The following is a 24169-nucleotide window of genomic DNA, read 5'->3' as shown; positions in this document are numbered from 1 at the left end:
ATGTATTGTGAAATTATATTGCTTAAATAAAGAGTTGTAAATTTATTATAAATTATAGCTAATATTTCGTTAGCCGGAAGCTTATACATTATGTCTGTTAACAGTGGAATTTACATCGTTCTTTTCTAAAATGAGGTAAGTTGGATGCTCTTAATTCAGTTATAATAGCAGATTATATATAAATTTATTTCATAAGGCCCTTATGTGTTCACTCTCGATAATTTAAAAATATTATCAATGTCTTAGTTTTTAAGTTCAATTTTTCAAATAGATAGAAATCAATTATAAGAGGGATTTTTGTTTTACCCTAAGTAAATTGTTTATAACATAAACCCAAATTTCATATCTTATATATCTTCAAACCTTACGTATTTTTTATATGAACTTTCAACATATTCATTCAGTCTCTTGATATGATCACATAAAATGTTTGGGCAGAAATGCATTAACGTCATTCTTTATAAAAACATTATTTTCATTTTAAACACCAAGTAACATGAGTAAAGCAGAAATACAAAATAAATATAAAAAAAAGGCAAAACAAGTAAACTCTATGATAGGATTAAATTCTTTTTTTGGTTTTAATTCAAAGGTAATCCAAAAATTATATCTCTTTTGTTCATCAATGAATAGCAAAAAATATTCAAATATCTTTCTGAATTGAAAATTCAACAATGGCTTTCTCACTTCAAAAAATTTACACAACACAAATTCCCTTAAAAAGGTTAAGATAAAATATCATGTAGAAAAGTTTATTGAGATATTATGAATCAAAGTAATTATGGCAACATGCTTTTCAACTAATATGAGAATAAAAACTCTTACATGACAGATGACGTATCTTAGATTTAATTCAATATTATGAATGAATGATTACAATGAACGTTACAATAAAATTCTGGGTCATTCATTAGTCCTGTATAACTATGTGAGAATGACTATACATAGTACTCAACAAATTATCCAATCTATTTTGAAATTGAACCCTCTCTTTAAAGTTTATTACTAAGTTTTATTAACATAGTAAAAACATGTTTTTAGAGAAGTCGTGCGTCATTTAACAACAAAGCAATAAGAATATCCACCTTCGTAGATTGCATTTGAAATTCATTTCTAATTTTGAATGGTAATCATGAATAATCGTTGGTTTATTTTTTGATACATAAAAAAAGTGTCTAACTATTTGTTGGCATTGTTAAAGAACGCCCAAATTTCATTATTCTTCTTCAATTAAATGAAATGAATGAACAGTATTAGTAAATGATATTTTAGATAACTGCGGATGAGCTATGTTCTCCAAAATGTGGATGTTAAAAGGGTAAAAAAATTGAATATTAAGATACTTATTTCTTTTATTACATTGAATACGAGTACATTTTTTTCATTTAAATGCACATTTTAATCCATTATGACATTATAGGTTGCGCTCTGTAATTACAGCAGTTTCTGAAAACACGCCACTTTTGGGGAGAATTTGAATATTCATAGAAAATTCATTTTGTTTACATACTGGTTCCCAGTTATGCTCTCTATGTTCCATATCGCAAGCACATAACTTGGGAATGTTACCAGTAAATAAACACGCGCATATAGTTTACATTGAAATCTGTGATAACCTTTCATTTGAGGTAGGGGTACGTTAAGAAAATAAGTGTAAGTTTAAACTCTGAGAAATTCAGGGCATATAAACGTTGAAAATATTCCGCACAGCCCTAAATTTGGACCTTTGAAACAAATTGTGGTGCAAATGAACTTTCAATTCTAGAATAAGATTTTTTTCAAAACTTCATAGTAAAAGTGGTACAGTTTTAGCCGTAAAAGGAGTTCCGAGGGAAATTGCATTGTCAATATTTACAGAAATGCTACTTATAATGGATTTATGATGCTACTGACATACATGTGCGCTATAAAAGCAGGTTCAATCTACCTTTTTTCTGCATTTAAAAAATCCTACAACAAGTTAGGAATTTGAAGCTTTTTGTCCATTCGTTTAATGTTGTTTTTTTCATTTGATTTTGCCAGTTCGATTTTTCCTCGGATGTTAGTTCTTTTATTATTTTACTTTTTTTTGGTAAACCACAAGCAGCTTTTTTTCAAGAACATGATAATATTAATGTTAGGATACCTAAAATTAAATACTTTTTGAAGGATTTACAATATTGTTTTTCATTTTAAACGACATCATTTATCGCAGTCATCTGATAAAAGTATTTTACTTCGGGAAAGAGTTGTTTTGTTACGAAATATAATGAATATAACTCATATTTTGTTTCCAGTTTTTGAATTGTCAATCTGTCCAATTTTGTTTTGAGATCATGACACGATATATATATATGCATTGTTTGATTTATTTTTTGTCAACATTAGTGCATTTTGAAATTTCAGTGCAATGTTTTAAAATTTGAACTCAACTTGTTTTATAGAAGAAAGGTGTTTATAGTTACAACAATCTGGCACTTTTGATGATATTTGAAATTATATTTCTATCAGCCTATTTCAATTTTCTTTTTGTGCACATTTATTTTTCAAATAATAATATACATTAAATTAGACCAACGACGTGACACAATTTCAATAGAATGAAACAAATCTAAAATTACGTAATTTAAATTATGTTTATTCGTTATTATAACGTATCTATTACTTGTGTTATTTAACTTTTTGATGACAATATGCATAGTACTTCACATCTGGTTTCATGCGTCTGGCGTACGTAGTTGTAATCCTGGTACCTTTGATAACTATTCATACGGAAACGAGTCGAAAAAAATATACCATTGAATTGACAGTTGTAAGAAGTTAATTTTGCATTTCATGACAAAAACAAAACGTGAGTCATAAACATTAATTCTAATTAAGTGTTTCAAAGTCCCATTGTCTTTTATGTTCTTTCTATAAAATATTTAAGAACTTCGGATTACATGGTTTCTTAAGATTGTAATGGGGTTAAAGTGGTGAACATTTGATTGGTTAACCTCCAGTTATGTTTATCATTTTCTATACAATAAAATGTGACTTTACATTTTATCTGAAGAACTGGACAGGATTAGAAATAGCTCATGCCAAAAAAGTCAACAAGTCTTTCACAGATCGACCAACATGAAGCCTACTTTTTTCTATTTGGAGAAACTAATTTTATCTATAGATAAGCAATGTGTTTCAACTAATCAGCTCAAAATTGATCTGCACGGAAAAAAACATAAAAACTTTATTTATTAAAGTCATGCAAACCAGACTAAAATATAACTGAAGCATTCATAACAGTTCGATTCAGAAGATCTTTATTTTTGTATAATACAGGTACAGAACGTCTACATTAGTGGTGTTTTTTTTGCGTGGGGAAATGCATATGCAAAATGGCACATCTACATGTCTTGTCGAAATTCAACTGACCAGACAAACATTTTATTAATAATAATACATTTAACAATCAGATCAAAAGAATAAAAAACCTGGTTTATCTCCCATATTGAGACAATCACTTTGTTTTCATATGACATGACATTCATTGGATTTCATGTAGGCAGAAAACGGATATATAGCGTGTATACTTCTTACACTCAACAATATCAACCGGAAGTAATAGTGAGTAAACCGGAAGTAAAAAAATGAAAATGTATCCACAAATTTTTTAATCGTCATGCATTAACGAGCGGATATAGCCTTCCATCAACCGAATGTGGCCAATTATCTCTTTAAATTCCGGAAAAAAAGACTATCAAAATCCAATATTTTGGGAATTGGTGTGGGGTGAGATATCTAATGAGAACGGATAGAGCTGTTCTTAACGGAGAGTAGCAAATCCTTTTTCGCAACAAACCATAGAATACAACATTATCTACCTCGTTTTTAACATAATTAACAAAGGACTACTAGCAGTAACAGACACGCCATCTCCAAACCCAAAACTAATCATTTCTAGTACAATCCTTCCCGTTTTTAGTTTAGTATCATACCATTAGAAAATGTATGAGAAAAACATAACCTGTGTCATGCCAACAAGTGGTTTTAAAATACAGATGCATATTTCCGTTGCAAAGACCGTGTAAGTGAATCAATGTTTATACCAAAATATGCCATCCACAGACACATGACAACAGCAACATAACTATATCCCTTCTTGATAAGTATGTTTAAATGTTTGGTTAGCTTTTGAGGTGAATGCCGACATTTTTGTGCTTTTTTAAACAATATTGATATCAAAGACTGGATGTGAAATACCTGAACGTATAACATGTCTGATTTATATTACAAAAAGGTGTCCTTGTACCGTTGATAAAATTAAGTAAACGTTTGTGATATCGAAAACCCATGTGTAATAATTTTCAGTTAATCAGTGATGTCTTTCGATAAATTCGAACGCGTTGTTCAATACAGGGGCGAAACGAAAGTTGAGATATATAAACAACATGAGATGGTGGCAATGGAACTTCGCCATATACAAATGATTTCGGCGATAAACTGTGAGTTTGAATAAACATGTCTTTTATAAAACTTTCTATATAGAATCCAATAATTTCCTATTTACAAAAAATATCTAATTGCTTAACCTTTCAATATTCTTCTCTGTTTGAATGATTATAAGTAATACTTCACAGATAATTCAGCATGTTTATAGGCCACTTCTTCTTTTAACAGCATACACATTGCTTTATTTAAATCACAACAAATTTAATGGTATGCTGTTGTGCTTGATCCTTATTAGATATGAATATTAAATTGAGAAAGGAAATGGGGAATGTGTCAAAGCGACAACAACCCAACCATAGAGCAGACAACACCCGAAGGCCACCAATGGGTCTACAATGTAGCGAGAAACTCCCGCAACCGGAGGCGTCCTTCATCTGGCCCCTTAAAAATATGTATACTACTTCAGTGATAATGGACGTCATATTAAACTCCGAAGACTAACAAAGGCTAGAGGTTCCTGACTTGGGACATTCGCAAAATTGCGGCGGGGTTGATCATGTTTATGACATCTCAGCCCTCTCACAATACGCATATTAAAATTTGGTTCAAGAGAAGTCCGGGTCCGGTGTTAAAAGATGTAACAAAGAAAAGATTAAAAAAATGACAATGATACATACAATAACAACAGACTACTAGCAGTTAACTGACATGCCAGCTCCAGACCTCAATTAAACTGATTAAAAGATGATGTCTTCATTATATGAATATCAGGCTAAATTCCTCCCGTTAGGGGTTAAGTATAATACTATCATAAAATATATGAGAAGAACATAAACCGTGCCATGCAAACAACTGTTTTTTTTAAACAAATGTGTTTAGTTAAGATGCAAAGACTCTATAAGTGAATCAATATTTAAACAAAAAATATGAAATCTATAATGACCTGACAACAGTATCGTAACTATATCCCTTCTTAATAGTTCTGTTTAAAGGTGTTGTAAGCTTTTTAGATGAATACTGACATTTTGTGCTTTGTTAAATATACTACAATAAAAGATTGGATGCAAAATCCATGAACGTATAAGATGTCTGCATATTGAGTTATATTTACGAATTATTTCCTCACACCGATGCTAAAATTTAGTAAATGTTATGACTAGTCGTCATATCGAAAACCCTGGTGTAATACAATTGACTATAGAAAAAAACAACAGCAAAAGGTCACCAACAGGTCTTCAATGTAGCGAGAAATTCCCGCACCCGGAGGCGTCCTTCAGCTGGCCCCTAAACAAGTATATACTAGTTCAGTGATAATGAACGCCATACTAATTTCCAAATTGTACACAAGAAACTAAAATTAAAATAATACAAGACTAACAAAGGCCAGAGGCTCCTGACTTGAGACAGGCCCAAAAATACGGCGGGGTTCAACATGTTTATGAGATCTCAACCCTCCCCTATACCTCTAGCCAATGTAGAAAAGTAAACGCATAAGAATACGTACATTACTAGCAGTTAAATGACATGCCAGCTCCAGACTTCAATTTAACTGACTGAAAGATTATGATTTCATCATATGTACATCAGGCACAATCATTCCCGTTAGGGTTTAAGTATCATTCCATCATAACAAATATGAGAAGAACATAACCCGTGTCATGCCAACAACTGTTATGTCCATTTGTGTCATCTTCTTCTTGTCATAGGCAATCAAATGACACTTTATAATGCACATTTCTTGATGCTTGGTGAGCTATATGACCTAAAAGATCTTCCAAAATATTTTCAAAGCCATATTAGAATCATATTAGGTCAATTTTGTGTGAAACCTTAGTTTCTTATAATTACAAAATTTATAACGGTTTATTTTGGAAAGTTTTGTTATAAATTATGCCAATACCAAAGTACGTACTACACATTTGAAAGTCAGTAGTGTACATTTATAGAAACTTTAGAATATATTTGACCCGAAAAAGACCCATCTTGATAGTCAAGCTAATGTACGTTTATATTTGGCTGAGGAGTAAGAACCCAGCTATACATTCTAAAGTTTCTCTATAATATTTTAGGTTATCAAAGTAGATTTTTGGAAATGTAAGCTAAATCATTACTAAACTTAGTATTTCCTCTTGTAATACAAATTTAATAAGAGTTTATCAGCAGAGACATACTTAATGTGATACCCAACGCTTTGACTAGAATTAATGTGGCTTCTTTCATTTTCATCAATTTTTTTACAAAACATTTTCCTTGTAAAAAATATTTAAATTTCAAAAAAAATGCGAATCAATTGCTTTCACGGAAAAAGTTCATTGACTATAAAGAAGTTTGACAAACACTAAAATTGATCATTGAGTTATATCCCAGTAGTACCACTTTAAATAAAGGGAATCAGTAAAAAAAAATAATAATAAGAGTTCAAATGATTATAGATATTTTCACCTATAGCATCACTGAACAAAAATCGATTTCTGAAATGCGCACCTGGTGTGGTAAATTTGTACTTTGAATGAGATTACAACTACTTTGCTTATACGTCTACAGGGGGATTTTTTTATCCCATAGTTAACCATTAGCCCTGTATTAGTTAAACGAAACTGGCATTAAAATACGGACATCATTGTTCTTTATTTCTTCCATGGCAGTTTGTAACTGTTACTTATTTCTAAAACTGCAGTATGCATTGCTCTGATTCCTTATCCATGTATGGATACATTTTTACTTTCTTTGCATTTTTATAGCTCTTCGAAGTTTCCATCAGACATATCTTTTCAAACGATTTCGAAGAAGAGTAAATGTCAATGCACGTATCTGGTGTTTTACAATTTGTAATGTATTGTTACTAGGTTTAGATTAAATTTTTTTGATAGACCTGTTAGAGCTTTTTATGTATATGTTAAAAAGGATATTTAGGTACTTTGTATTCTATTGGATGCATAACAAGGTTAATAGTTTGTAGGGAAAATCATAAATGTATAAAATGTACGTAAATATTTAAAAGCATGTTCTTCGAATTTTGTTAAAAATTGACAGAATTTAGATTAGGAGTTTGAAGGTCAAATATGTTGGCCTTCAAAATCCAGGGTAACCTTTTCTAAATTATAATTAAGGTAAATGGCTGTGAAAATGATTAAATCGCCACAAATAAATAAGGGCGGAGATTTACTATCTAAACATGCTAAAGGTGAGTAATATATAGAATAGTCGTGGGAACAAAGGATGAGTTTGACATATACAAAGTTCAAGTTTAAGGATTAATAATCATCGATTTACTCATACATAGATCGATCAAGATTCAAAATTTCTGATCAGGTTTGTTTATTTTTTTCTAATCTAAATTATATTTATTTTAAAGTAAAGATATAAAGTAAACGATATTATTGAGAGTGTCTTTGTTTAAAATTTATTTAAGGAAGACAGAAGGTCGTAAAGCAAGTTCATTTGACATGACTTTTTTTTAAATTAAAAGATTGTGTACAATATACGGCTTAGATATAATAATGTATTATAGGTCATGCTATCTGTAATCAGAAAGAGCTATTTTTTTGGTATAAATTGACCAAAACCTTTTCACATTATAATTAACATGATTAAACTATACAAAAATATACCGTGTAACTGATAATTCTATGGCTAGCAGAGAGGTCGATAATTGTTAACGTATGTTATCCCATTAACCTAAGGACTATTTAAAAAGTGGATTTGACATAGACGTCATTAAACTGATGAAAACAAATAGCTTTGTTACAATTGATCTAATTCTAGGCATCTTTTAAAGTAATTTTGTTTAATAAAACTTAGAGCGCAAACACATGTATAAATATAGGCAACAATAGTATACCGTAAAGCAATGTGGAAAACAAAATCGGGATAACAAACTAAAACTGAGGGAAACGCATTAAACATAAGAGGAGAACAACGACACAGCATTAAAATGTAACACACACAGAAACAAACTATGCATTAGACAAAATCCTATGAGAATAACAAATATAAAATCGAAACCAAATACATGAATTTTGGATAGATAAGTATCGTGACACGTTTTATAGTAATGTGAATATAAAAATGTATTAAGAAGAGTCATGCACTCTATTATAATTATCTGCTTCAACCATGAAATTATTAAATTTGTATAATTTGCAATTTTGTAATATTTTATGTTCTTTAAAGTCATAGATTGAAATCGTTAATGGATTGGGCACCTAAATACTTTCACTTGAATTTGAAAGAGTAACCTAGAAATATGTATATTGCGAATATGATTGCCCGTAAACCTGAAAAAAATCTAACTTCTTTTAAATACTTTCTTTTAATCTGCCTTATGTTGTACCAAAGTTTGAAAACACGATTTTGTAAATGCACATTTAGACTGGTTAAGATTTTCATGGATTCTAGTATCAACTGAAATTTAAAAAAAAATCAACGATCAAATAAATAAAATGAAAAAAAAGTTCAGCTGTAGATTTTTTTTCTTTCTGTAGTTCGATTGTTGGCAATTTCAGCTATGTTTATTCACAGACGAGGACACACGTTTTTTAAACTATCCAAATAATGATTGTAACTTTGATCAAATATGTCCCAGGAATTTCAGAGTAGAAAAGGTTATGAAAAGTTAACAACTACGATATTTGATGGAAATAACCTACTAGAAACACATACAATTTTATAAATATATGACAAATTTTGTTTACTTCAAATATCTCAAATATTCCATATCATCTGTTTCATCCAAAGACCGTGTTTTCTCTCATTCACGATTTTTTAGTTATGTCCTTGTTTTGAAACTTGAGTGTTCATCCTTAAAAATCACATTCTTTTCAACGGTTCATTTTGCATTTTGACTACCAGGTAAAATTTTATCAAATTGAGGTCAATAATAGTTACCTTATATCAACAGGTACACACAAAATAACCATACGTTAACATTTAAATACATTATTAGTTATGGATTGATAATTGGTTTTGCAACAATGCAACATTAGTTTATTATTGGATTGAAAGATTTATGACACTTATTGTATTATGTACTTTAATTAGATGTCTTTAACATGCAATTTATTCAGTGAAAGTATAGAATTTTATATAATCAAAAAGATAAACGTATAAATTTAATTGAAATTCAAAAGTGTAACACTTAATGTACAAGTAAGAATATTTCTTGTTTCTTGTTTCTATGACATGTGCAAATTGAAATTAAAATTTCTACTTTAGTGTTTGACACGATTTTATTAGAGAATTCACTGCTCAGTATGTATACAGCGCAAAGACGGTTTTATAACCTTGCTCTCTAAAACTTAAAAGAAATGAAATGTTTGTGATATGTTTGACTTTTGAAAAGATGTTTGCAAATTGTAATATAATTTTTTTTAAACATCGTTTGAATAAAGTGTCAATTGTCTTCTCTCTGCCCGCACTAAAGTGGTATAGCGTTAAATACGTTAATGAAATACACGACACTTTGCGACTAAATTCATTGATGTTTTAGTGAATAAAACATATCAAAGTAACTTAAGGTTTGGTTGGTATTTGTTTTGCTATAATAACAACAAACGGTTCTTTAAAAATAAGCATGAATGTTAATAAGAATTTGAATGTTTAACACCTTCGTAAAGGTTATAAACTGATATTAACTACGTATTTCAATCAAATACAGTCAAAGAAGATTCATTTATAATTTCTAGATTTTTTTTCGATATGTCAGCTCGTGAATGCAAATCTATTCGAATGCATGTGCTTGGTTGAGAAAGAGGATTTCATTCAGTTAATATTCAGTAAACACTTATTATTCAAATTAAGACTTAAAATATCATTATCAACAGTACTTGTTTTATCTAAAAAAAACAAATATTTTCACGAACATATCTACGGTATGCTTTTGGTGCGCACAAATGATATAGGCGTTGTCGCTGCCTTTTCTTGATTTTCACAATAGTATTGCTATACGGAAAAAAATACATTTTAAAGCTCATTACTGAGTAATGGAAAAAAAAATTATAACATGCCGTACTATCTATAAAACCAAAGTAGTGGGTAGGGTAAATAAAATAAAATATGAAAAAATCTGGCTATTTTGTAATATTAAACTAATCTAAATGGTGTGATTTAATTAAGGCAGTTAAAACAAAAAATAAGGAGGATATGAACGGGCGTCCTTCATATTTATGTGTCATTTTTAGGGGCCATTATTATCTATTCTTTATACTGTTTGCCTCTCTGAGTTGCATAATTCATCATTCATGTGAGTTTATCTCCTCGTTAATCTCTATTCCTTATTTGCTTGTTTATTTTTCTTTATTCTTTGAACGTTTTTGTCAATATTATCTTTTCTATAAACCACCGTCGACACTCTCATTATTTAAAATTCATTCTATTTACGAACTATTTGTTATTTGTAGTTTTCCAGAATGCCTTTTCTGCATTATACATGTTATATATTCAGCTTTATAATTGGAATTAATGGTCAAGGTAAGTACACTAGGAACTATGTTTATAAATACATTTACAAAGGATATTATATTTCCAAAACGTGTTTAAAATTAACGGAATAGATTTTCAAATATCCTATTATTGAAGTTCTCTACAAATGCCTTAATAATTTGGCATTGACAATTGTTGATTATAGAGTACAGAATATTGTCATTCATCATTTGCCTAGTTGTCATACATCTGGGTTCATTATTTCTAAATTAAAATTGAAAATAAAAAAAGTGAAAAACGGCATAAAAACAATTTTACACGAACATGTTGTTTGTTTAAACCTGTGTGTTTGTACTTTATAAATATTGTCACCAGATAAGGCTTTGTTTCGTTGAAATTTTAAAAAAAACTTGATCACTGAAACCTTGAAGTTTGTATCAATTAGTTGAATGTATGAATAGAAAGTTGGCAGCTCAATCAATGTCAAACCTTACCATAGATAACAGATCAGGACAGTGGAGTCCAATTAAGTTTTAACAATAAAGTGAAAACAAATCTTTAGATTGAACTAAATAAAAACTAAGCAAAAGTTCAAGGTTAATTAGGGCTTAGTATGACGAGAGGTAGTCCTACCATTATGTATTGTATATTTTTCTTTATTTTTAAGATAGTTCATGTGGTATATATTTAATCAACATTCCTGAAATTACTTTAGGTTACCTAGTTTAAGAGCATTGACAATACAAAGAGTTGTACAATAACAGAAAATGCTAGTTGTCAGTTTCTTTACGATTTGTATTGGAAGTCCTATGTAAATCAGCTTCATGTGTATCAAGAAAATGTTGTTTATAAAATAACAAGGGTTATTACAGACACTGATCTCAATTCATTTCCCAATAACGAAAATACTGTAAAAAATCCCATCAAGTTTGACTGCTGATTGCATACACGAGGATTTGGATTATTTTTACAGAATTCACGCATATACATCAAGAAATACTGAACAAAATCATTTAATTCATTGTTAAAAAACACTTGGTGTAGATGAAATTGAGAATGAAAACGGGGAATGTGTCAAAGAGACAAGAACCGGACAAAAGAGCAAATAACAACCGAAGGCCCCCAAGGGGTCTTCAATGCAGCGAGAAAATTCCGCACCAGGAGCCGTGTTTCGATTGTCCCCTAAACAAAGAGAATACTAGTTTAGTGAAAATGGACTTTATTATAAAATCCCAAATATATAAAAGAAACTAAAATTAATTATCATACAAGACTAACAAAGGCCAGAGGCTTCTGACTTGGGACAGGCGCAAAAATGCGTCGAGGTTAAACATGATTATGGAGATCTTAACCCTCCACCTATACATCTAGCCAATAGATAAAAAAAAAAAACACACAACAATACGCACAATAAAACATGTACATATATCAAGGCAAAAAGTATCTATCGATATTCAAATCCCACATATCGATTAGGAATGGTCAAATCTATGTATTTAACAGAAACTTAAGACATCGCTTAAACTAATAAAAAAAAAGGACGGATACCGGGCGCATGGACATAGCAAGTGTTTCCTTTTATACATATGTTCCCCTTCACGAAAATTAACACCAATTAAAATATCACAATCTGAAAAAGTAAAAAGTAGGGAAAATTGCAAAAAAATCATAAGTCTTTACTGGTATCTGAAGATCAGAGAATCCGTGCTGTTGACAGTATAATCTATTTTGTATTTATTTCTGTTGTTTGTTCGCATGATGCTGTGGGAGAAGTTTGACAAAAGTATCACATTCTTCTTCATAAAATACATATCCTAATATTGAAATACTATTTAAAAGAGGTACGAAAGATACCAGAGGGATAGTCAAACTCATAGATTGAAAATAAACTGACAAAGCAATAAAAATAAAAAGACAAACAGACAAGTGATAGAACAAAAAACACAACATAGAAAACTAAAGACTAAGCAACATAAACCCCACCAAGCACTGAGGCGATCTCTAGTGCTCCAGAATGATAATCAGACCCTGCTCAACATGTGGTACGCGCCGTGTTGCTTAAAGTATTAAAAGTTTACTTTACATAAAGACCAGGACTTCTATTGACATCACGTTGTATTAATCTAGAATTGTTGGGAAATATATTTGCAATAAACATTCGCTGCCAAGTATTTGTTTGATTAACCCATGGTGTAACCATTTGACAAATAACGATGAAAGCATATAAAGTGGGTCTCATTGGGGTCTAAGCGTGACGCGGGATCGCCGATTTTTTGTAAGCGTCACACGTGAAAGTCAAATTATTAAAACGGGAAATGAGGTCTTGTGGGACCCGGGAAATGACCAAAAAAAATGAGAATTGCTTACGTACATAGTGTAAGCGGGATACGGGAATCTGACAAAACAGTAAGCGGGATACTGGAATCTGACAAAACAGTATGCGGGATCCGGGATCGGAATCCCCCAATGAGACCCCCTATAAAGTACTGGCAAACAATGTGAATCTGTGTTGAACCTCAAACGAATCTGTCACAGTCTTTTTATACACTTAATAAAATTGCATTCCTAAATATCAAAAACCAAAGGTTTAATATACAAGTACAAAACATCAAAGATGGTAGGATTTTATGTCCTTTCGTGGTAAAAATAAATATCCACCTACGTTGGATTACTTTTTCTTAAAGATAAGAAACAAACAAATATTTAAAATTATTCTTCTTTATTTGATCTTTAAAGGGAAATTAATGCTAGAACGAAAATGATGAAATATATATATATAACATTTAATACCACAAAAGCAATATCATTTTCTAATTCTAAATGAAAAAAACGAAAAAAAACTGTTTCAATTATAATTAAATGACGAAAATAGGTTGACATTTACATATTGTAGGCCAAAATATCCCACCTTGATAACTCAAGTGTATTGAATCATCATGATCGATGAAATGATACATCTGAAAACTATTTATATTTTTTTCATGACTAATAAAAGCCATTGAAATCATTTGATTTTAAATTTGGTGTTTTACTTGAATAGGTTTTGTACAGACGATAAATATTTAGAAATAAATTTGACAAAACAAGTAACACACTGGTATAAGTTAAATAAACATCAATGTGCTTATGGCTCACAACTCAATGATGTAGGCAATTAATATAAGCATTGTAAATTAGAACAGTCGATCCATTTACAAATGTTAAACTCGTGTATTAAACTGTATTAATTCAAATTGAGTAAGTTTCTGTCATATTAACATATCAAAAATACATGTATATGAAGGCTAGTATGAAGTCTTTTTTTAAATGCTTTACCACCATCTTTTGTTGTATTCAAACGTTAAACGTGTCCAATTCAATTTCAATAATATCTTCATTGAAACATACAGTGAGACAAACACATGTAAAAATAAAGTAATGTGGCATGATTGCCAATAAGACAACTATCCACCAAAGTTCAAATCAAGTGGATTTTAGCAATTAAAGGTAACCGTACGGCCTATAACAACGAAAAAACACACATCAAAATGTAGGCTATCAAAGGTCCCGACCTGAAAGATAATAACTGATTTATTTGAGAAAAACTAGTAACCTAATCTATACCAAAAACATTTAAGACAAACAGATATAACAGAGCAATAACCAATGACAAACACTGAAATACATGCCCCTGACTTGGGACATGCACATACAGAACGTGGTTGGTTAAGACATGTTTGTAAGCGATCAACCCTTCCTCTTATTTAACACATGGCAATGGTGCAACAGTGACATAAGAACAAACCATAAAAATCAGTTAAAAGGCTATGTTTTTGTGGTTCATAAGTGATTCTCGTTTCTCATATTGTAGGCTATAAAAGGTTCCGACCTGAAAGATATTTACTGATTTATTTGAGAAAAAAGCAACCTAATTTATACCAAAAACATTTCCGAAAAACAGATATAACAGAGCAATTGCCAACGACAAACGCTGGATTACATTCACCTGACTTGGGACATGAACATACAGCACGTGGTTGGTTAATACATGTTTGTGAGCGATCAACCCTTCCTCTAATTTAACCCATTACAATGGTGTAACAGCGACAGGAGAACAAACCGTAAAAAGTCTAGGAATCTGATGTTTGATTGTTTTTGTCTGTTTATGTGGTTCACAAGTCTTTCTCGTTTCTCGATTTTAATATAGATTAAACCGTTGTTTTTCCCGTTTGAATGGTTATACAACAGATATTTGTTGGGGCCATTTATAGCTTGCTGTTATAGCATAGGTTCCGTGTTGAAGACCATACTTTGACTTTTAATGGTTTACTTTTATGAATTGTGACTGGGATGAAGCATTTCTCTCATTGGCACTCATACCACATCTTTCTATATTTATTCTATTATTTCATCCATTGTCATCAGACCGATAAATACATCACACAAAACAACAGACAGGACGTGGGAGGGTATTTATCCATCTCTCATCCCTAACAATAAAAAAAAACATATAAGAATATTCGCAGCTCGTATGTCAAAGCCAAAAGATAACACTCCATAGATCAGATCATGTATCTAAGACTAAAATACCAATGAGTACACGTCCAACACTTATTTGTTTAAGTAAAAAGACGACATAAGCAGCCAAAGAAATAAATATGACCTTGTGCAAGGCTAAGATAAAAGTAAAGTCAGAATTAAGTAGTGTTAAATAGCATATGTGTGTAATAGTTATATTTAGTATGGTTTTGATAAGATAAAAACAAAATATATATTTTCTCCAATAAAGACAAAAGTTTTGAATTTGATTACCTTTCAGAATAAATGTATTTAATCATCGTTTAGTGTAATGGGCTGTGTTAAAAACGTTAACGTAAAATTTAGGATGTGTTATTCTGTTCTATATGTATAGCCAAATAGTTTGATCTTTAATGAACATACATCCAAGAATATACAACTCAATTTATTTATAATAATCAAATTCAAAGGGGATATCTTCCTATCATGAAACTATCAACTCATTATCATCATTAAGATTTAGATTGGTCCTTTTCAGTTTCATTAAAAATGGATATAGACACAATTTCGTTTGGTGATTATATCGTTTTGACCTGCACAGTTCATGGAATACAAACAATCGATATCACAACAACACGACAGTGGTCAATGGGAGACAACGACGAACTGTTATGTTACAATGGAAGAATAAATAATCTCAGGAAGTATAAAGAAAAAGTACTTCCAGGAAATGAGTTTAGTCTTACAATATTCAATGTAACGGAATCAGATCTCAATGTAGTTTATCAATGTCGCTATGGCTTTGATGCAGCAAGTAAATTATTAGAAGCCCAAGAACCCAAATTGTTTTGTAAGTATAAGGTCTTGTATAATATAATCAACGATAATGAATAACGTTAATTATATGTTTCGTGTATAATGATGTGTGAAACATTTAGTTTAGTGAGGATAGATATAATTTTCCAAAAGTAAAAGTGCAAAACAAATAAGAATGGAATAGAAATCACGAAATTATCACATTTGTTGAACGATAAGATGTTTCTTAATTATATATGTTAAACAATTGTCTAATTAAACAGATTGTTACATGCAACAGAACGATATCGGTGTTCAATGGTCATAAATCGATTGAGAGAAAACATATCCGGGTCACAAACAAAAACATAGAGAAACACATCATCTATAAGAGGAAAAACGAAAAACATGAACACTGAAGTGAAAAATAAAAAAAAAAAATGCAAAATAGAAACTAACTAGATAATCATGGTCTGCGAACGAAACTCTTAAAACTTCGCTACATCCCACCTTGATTCTTTTACAGTTCGTACGAATTTTTATTTGTGAACCTGATATGTTCTTGTAAACTGATAGATGACACAGCTGCGTCCACCTTTTTCTGCAATGCCAGATCGAGCTATGCAAGCTTATGTTATAAGTTTATTTTCTTTAAAAAAAAAACATATAATACACATTGAATTGTGGGCTATTGGTTAAAATTATTACATGTATTAAATGAGCAAAATTGAAACGTGAATGCGTATTTACTATATAAATATTTATGTATCATGTGTTTGGCAGTTTTTCTATATGTTCATTTTCAAAAGTAAAACTATCAGCTATTATTCTGTTTTCCAGTATCATTAAGATTGGTGAAAGATTCCATTATATTCGGAGGAGATATCATATTGACATGCGCAGTAAATGGATTAAGCACCGTAGATAGAGACGTAACAAGACAGTGGTCAATGGGAAAGCATGACGAATTATTAAGCTACAATGGCAGAATAAACAATCACAAAAAGTATGAAGAAACAGTTCTTCCCGGAAATAAGTTCAGTCTTAAAGTATTCAATATAACAGAGAAAGATGTTAATATAACTTACCGATGTCGATATGGTTTTGATACAGCCACATACTTTATCAATATTAACGAGAGTGTAAGTCTACAGAAAAGTGTCAACAGTTATCATTCATTAAATATATCATCTCATAGTATAACAGGTCAAAAAGAAGTTAATCATGGCAATGATACAATCTCCTCTGAAAATGATAAAGGTAAGCTACCAATCATAATGAATAAATTTCTAACTATATCATGGATATATATATAAAACTTCTTTTTGACAGATATTGATTCAATTATAGTGTCGTAAATTTTTGTTTTTGTCAACCTGAAAACAGTATTTTTTAAAGACAATGATTATACTGTTAAGGCAATTGATGAAATAGGGTATGATAAATCTGAACAAAGTTGATTGCTGTACAAAATATCTAGAGGACTGTTGTATTTTGATAGGAGCTCCAATATGCCGTATTTAATATTAATTTTCTTGACAACTCTATTTATTTGTCTCGTCTTTTATTTAATTGATGTATCGAATTCATTTTTTTTTTTAAATCTATCTAATTGCCAATTCGTTTAACTAATCGTCACAATCATATAAACACGAAGCAACAATATTTATTACAGAACCAGCAAAGAATAGATTAAATTGATTGGAAGTATGGCTTATTAAAAAAACAATTCTATTGAAAAATGTCTGGTTTTTTTTCTTTAGGACTTGTGAAACTTTATAACGTCGTCATACATATGATATTTCAAACAGTTTTTCTGTTTGATGTTGTGTGGTTGACATTAATGAATCCATATGTTATACCAATGTTTGTTTTAATACTATACAAAACACATCAAACGAATGTAAACAACTGTCAAGTTTCTGTCCCTTACTAACAGTGTTGATTGAATACCTTTTGAATGAAGTTTTAAATTATCAATAAATTAAAACGTTTTCAAAGATATAATCGTAGTTTAAATGGTATATGAAGATAAAAAATATTATCGTAAAATAAGATTTCGGTCAACTTCGAAGCCACGTTTTTGTAACTTTGAAATAATTAAGTTAATGTTTAAAAAAATGTTATAAACTAAATGTTTGTCTTAAAGTTTTACTAGCTATGTGATGAAAGAAATGCACCACTTAAGATAAAGGCTCAGCAAACATATTGTGATATTTCTAAATCTCGCAATGATGTGACTAAAGGATCATCCACGTCCAAGAAAAGAATAAGTTGTCATTTTTGAAGTCAATGTTATATTTTATTTTATTTATAACACCAACGTTGATTTCAGTAGTTAGATACATGCTAAAATATTTAGTTGGTTGATTGTACTCTTTGTGTCCTTATTATATAATATATTTATTTTCTTCTTTACCATTGTTTACAGAAAATCTTGGAACAAAACATAGTGTTACCTTGTTATCTATACTGATTTTGTTAGCTGTTATACTGCTTTTGATACTGGTAACAGTAGCTCTTTTTATTGCCAAACGAAAACACATACGAAAAGGTAAATAAATCAATGTTTGAAAAAAGGGTATGTTTTGTACAAGTACGTACCAAATAACCAATTTCACTTAACCTTGCATATCATAATCGCAAATAGACTTAATTGTTTATAGGCAGTGATTTGATGGTGAGTTTGGTCGATTAGTTAAATGCAACATTATTTCAGCCAAAATGCTTACAGTGTAGCTCGTAATTAACTCTTGAGTTAAATCTACTACAAAAAAAACCTTTTTAATTCTTTTAAGGTTTGATATAAATTAAATACCGATGGTAAACCAGCAACCCTAAAAGAATCAGAGTCTGTCTGAGGGACATACTTTGGTTAATTTAAATATATTTTTCTTAAAAAAATACTAATAGACATTTGTACGAAACATAAGTTAAAAAGAATAAAATTCTATATACATCCAAATTAGCATTTGACAGGCATGGTGTATATTTCCAGTATGTTTCATAATTTTTTTTAGTATGCTAAAAACTTCGAGTGCAGCTCCAGTAATGAAGAAGTGAGGTATCAACCTACAAATAGGGTTTCAATCTAATTCTGACCGGTTTTTTTTTTACCTGAAATTCCTCTGGAGGCTCTAATTATCCTTATATCGAGTGATTACTATTTCAGAAACAAAGAACAAGAACCAAAAAGATAACATAATGGAACGTGAAAACCTTTGTACATCTTCTGAAGGTAAGTCATATAAAATTAATGTCAAAAAATGATCTATTGCTCTACTTATAACATTTTTACACATACTTCATTGCTCTGACATTGTGCACCGTGTCTTACAATACATGTTTTGCAAGAGACCAGAGTATTGACGAACACACCAATAAGTTCCATACAAATATTGTCATTCTAGTTTTAAAAGATTATAAAAGCAAATCAATGGACTTGCTCTTCTAAATAGATAAGAATAATATCGATTTCTAAAACTCAATGAGTTCGAAATGATATTGGTGACTTTTAATAATGATTGTCTAAATGTTCAAAACTATATACTAGTATCTCAAACAATTACGACTGGAATATTATTTCTAGCTTTTCTGTTCGAGAATTCCAGACCTTCACATGTACGTGTTAAATTATTCAGTAGATAAAACAATTCAAATTTTGGCACCAATTTGGCAGCACTAGAGGCCAACTTGTACAATTAAAGTCTATTCAGTGATGCTCGAGACCAAATTGTACAATTAAAGTCTCTTCAGTGATGCTCGAGGCCAAATTGTACAATTAAAGTCTCTTTAGTGATGATCGAGACATAAATGTTTGTAAGCTTATTTAAACGTCGAAGAGCTGATTAAACATAAAAGGACCAAAAATAAATCGACAATTGGGCAAAGAATCCTAGCAATGTAGATACTTTTCATAATTAAAAATTATAGCTAAATTTTGTAACAGCAAATTTAAATAAAACAATATCCATTTGAAACTTTACATTTGTTTCTTTGCAGGAGAATGCATTTCAAAGAAAGAAAAGTCTCAAACTGACACTACAGTCTAGTCAAGACACCTGACTTTAAACAGGCACATGTAGAATGTGGCGGAGTTAAACATGTTAAAAAGAGGGGCAAAATATATCAGAGGGACAGTCAAACATCGACAATAAACTGACAACGCTCTAGCTAAATGAAAAAGACAATAACATTTATACATAGATGGATTTTTTCTCGAATTGCTCACAATGGAATTACTTCCGACTATGGTGGGAGTTCTGGTTTCGGTTTATTAGCATAAGAACTCGCTGTCGATATAGAGGATACAGGAGATGTTTATAACAATGTGTGTAAAAATTGTCTGTTATCAAACTAAAGCGTTTCTTCACCTTCCTTTTTTGCTTGTGCTCGTTTGTGTTTTAATGCTCCCGCAACTGAAAGTTGGGAACTTTCCTTTCATTCCTGTCAGTCCTTTCTTCCGTCCGTCTTTCCGTCCATTTTGTCCGTCCCATTATGTGTATACAGTTCTTTTTAAATACCTTTTTCTACAGTTTAAATGCTATGAAGTTTTCACTTTGCTAGCAGTTTGAACATATATTGAAAGTGTACATGAGGTCAGGGGTTTTGATTTTTGTCAAAAGTTGAATTTTGTCATGTTTGGCGTATATATTTACATAAGAGGTGAAAAACGTTTCTGAATATCTCCTCCTACAGTGAACAATAGACATATATGCTTCCATGCTGAATTTTTATTTTTTATTTTCAAATAACACTTTACGTCTGTTAGGGCAACATTTGTGTCTCCCAGACAAAATATTATCATAAAGAAAGTCTTTATTGACTGTAATAGTACTATTTCTTCAGAGTGGAGAACGGGGGCATCACTTTGTCTAGTTTTTTTTAATTTGTTTCCATCTGCTCTTGCAGTTTTATATTTATGATTAATATTGACAGCAGAATTGGAAACATATATATATACATTTATTGTAAGCTGATAAATTGTAATTCCTTATGTTTTTGTTCAAGCACTCTGATGTGCACAATTATTGCTTCATTTTAATGATGGTCTCCTCCGTTCCTTTCTTATAATTTCTAACGAATACATCCACGTGGTTTTTTCTCCTTTTTTAAGCTTTACTTTACTTTTGTTAGTGTTTTACTTGTCGCAACATGGCAGATATAGAGACGATGGATTCATAATATATGATGGCACATCAGATGTAATTATAGATTTTTTTTTCGTTTAGCAAATGATTATTAAAGTTCACCTATGAAATCAAAAACGATAAAATATCGTTCTTGGATGTTGATGTAATTAAAGGTCACGGATTTACAACATATGGCATTCCTGATCTCGAAATAAATTTTAAAGCAACAAATTCTTATCTGTTTCTGCACAGAAATAGCTGTCACTCACAGCATGTATTCAGAGGATTTATTAAAGGTGAAGCTATAAGGCAAATTAGAAATACAAGTGACCATAACAAATTAATAAACAATCTAATAAATTTCAAAGTGAAATTATTAGATAGTAGTTATGATAACGTTAAAATAGATGACAGTATTACTGATGCGTTGACCGTACTGATTTATTACAACAAAACAAATCTCAAGAGAAGCAAAGTATTCCGTTAGTTTAAATAACTAAATATAATCCCTATATACGTAAAATAAAGAAACGTATAATGAAACACTGGCATTTATTACAGTTCGACGAAGGCTGTGTACAACTATTCAATACAGCACCAATAGTTGCGTATAGCAAACATAAAAGTATTGGAGATATGCTTAGTAGATCAAAGTTAAAGACTATAACATAAAATTGACAGTTGGACCCCTGATGATGGCAGATCTGTCATAATAACTAGATCTATTGAAGAAGAATTAAAATATAAATGTATAAATATAAACATGAATAATTTTCATATTTGATTATATTCAAATAATGCATCTTACAATGACCAACCCAAGCTTAACTGCCGAAACACGAAATTATTTTTGTCGGGTCCTATCATGCAATATGGGATGCGTGGTTGCATGGGTGTTTTATTATAACAAAACAAAATAAGACATAAAATATTTTTTTAATGCACGCTAGCCCCTAATGTTTCTGGGCTTAAACTGTTTAGTTTATATATGCTTAACTGCAAATTAACTGTGACAAATGTTTATCAGAGGAAGTGTGCCATTTTTTGTGTAAATGTTTGAATTTATGTCTGTTTTGGTGGAAAATCTCAGATTTTAAGGGGTAAAAAAGGTTATAATAAAAACAAATTGTATGCTTTTATATTATGTGTTTTATGATTATTTCTTGTTTATGATACAAGGTATTAAAAAGATGAATCTTCCAAAATGAGTTTTTATTAGATAGATTTTGAAAAATTCCATATATTGCTTTTTTTGTTAGAAATTAGCATTTTTCTCTTACTCTGTAAATTGTCCTTTTTCAGATGGCCATAGTTTCTTTAAAAGCGCACAAGCCTATGTTTTTTTTTAATTAATTCACTTCAGAAAACACTTATCTTCCAAATTATAATGTCCATTTAAAAAGTTTAACAGAGGAAAAACTTGGCTCCTCAGAAGTGTTCATCCTTAAGTCTGATTTTCACTGACATGATCAAGATACTTGATTTCTTGATTGCTAACTTATTAGTTACGTTAGAGAGACGTGTTTTGGAATAATCAATCGGCATTCCCATTGGCAAAATATGTGGCCATCATCTTGTCGCCTTTTGTTTTGTCATATGAGGCTTGGTACAAGAATTGCTTAGGAAGAAGGACAAGAAGTTGGGAGTATCTTTTCTTCTCGCGAAATAGATGATGTTCTCTTGGTGTATATCCATACTTTCAACTACCAAACAAGACTTTAAACCGGATTTGTACACAAATGATCAACACGACGTGACACATGTAGAACAGGGTCTGCTTCCCATTCCGCAGCACCTTAGATCGTCCGCAGTTTTTAATATTGTTCGTGTTGCTTACTTTTTAGTCTATCTATGTGTATGTTTTGTGTATAACTGATTGTCTGTTTGTCTGTTTGCATTTGTTTTATCCATGGCGTTGTCGGTTTCTTTTCGACTTAGGAGTTTGGAGGCCCCTAAGATATATTTCGCCTCTCTTTTACAATTAGAATTAGATATTCTCTTATGGTTGGGGCCTGTTATCTAACTCCCACGTGAATAGATACTTTTCGTATCACACTGTACGGAGTGTGATATGAAAAAGTATTTCCAATATTTTCATTGGCCGTTGATCAGGTCATTATTCACTGGAAAAGGTCATGCCGGGACTACTTTTTTTCTTGACAACTGATTGTTTACTTCCGGTTTTGCACAGATGACGCCCGTAGCAACAACTCTCGCCACGAAAATAATCATAAAAACATTTGTTTTTTACCATACGTTTTATAGCTTGTGATAATTCAATATCGAATTAAACTGAGTCATCTTATTTTTAAATATATAGAATCAGCCTTGAGCGAATAAAATAAAACCACATTAGTTCAAAAAGTATACAGATCAGTACGCGTTGCAAAGAAAAACGGCCGTAGCAACACAACTCGCAACAAATAGGCCACGCACATACAACTTTTTGCCATAAGAGAAATAGGTTTAACAACTTGTGATAATTAGATATCGCTTGATATCAACTCTCGTTATTTAATTTCAATAATAATAAACTCGCCATAGGCTCGTTTATTATTATTGAAATTAAATAACTCGAGTTGATATCAATCGATATCTAATTCTCACTCGTTATGAAACCTATAAATAACGTGATATGTGATTTTAATCTAAAATCGTTCAATTTTTAATCGTGTCATTTAAGTTTTTAATCTTAATGATATAGATAATTAATAAACATATCTTTATTGCATCCGGAGAATCTAATGAAGTTAATGACGACAGAATATTTAAACATGCATCATTGTCCGATATTCCTCTCTACGAAATAATAAAATCAAAAATAAATCTTAGAGAATTCGAAGAGTATATTAATGAATATAACCAAATCTACTTTAGCAGAATAACGATAACATTACTTACATATCAAAAGTGTT

General features: G+C 30.6%; 1 protein-coding gene across 1 annotated transcript; it reads left to right on the top strand.

The window, feature by feature from the left end:
- LOC134694357 (uncharacterized) lies at positions 1–20174 on the top strand. The gene is made up of 7 exons (XM_063555362.1): positions 1–135; positions 10809–10878; positions 15866–16177; positions 16963–17382; positions 18554–18676; positions 19295–19360; positions 20125–20174. Exons 2-7 carry the CDS (start codon positions 10818–10820, stop codon positions 20172–20174), a joined length of 1032 nt encoding a protein of 343 aa, XP_063411432.1. The 5' UTR covers positions 1–135; positions 10809–10817.
- Positions 20175–24169: the final 3995 nt, after the last annotated feature.

The sequence above is a fragment of the Mytilus trossulus genome, chromosome 13 (assembly GCF_036588685.1).
Source record: "Mytilus trossulus isolate FHL-02 chromosome 13, PNRI_Mtr1.1.1.hap1, whole genome shotgun sequence".
Classification (NCBI taxonomy): domain Eukaryota; kingdom Metazoa; phylum Mollusca; class Bivalvia; order Mytilida; family Mytilidae; genus Mytilus; species Mytilus trossulus.
Note: the sequence above shows the minus strand (reverse complement) of the source record. Positions and strands in the feature narration are given on the sequence as shown.

Coding starts and splice junctions, on each gene's coding strand:
- LOC134694357 (XM_063555362.1), top strand. CDS start 10,818: ATGCCTTTTCTGCATTATACATGTTATATATTCAGCTTTATAATTGGA. Junction 16,178..16,962: donor CCAAGAACCCAAATTGTTTT/GTAAGTATAAGG, acceptor TCTGTTTTCCAG/TATCATTAAGATTGGTGAAA. Junction 19,361..20,124: donor CCTTTGTACATCTTCTGAAG/GTAAGTCATATA, acceptor GTTTCTTTGCAG/GAGAATGCATTTCAAAGAAA.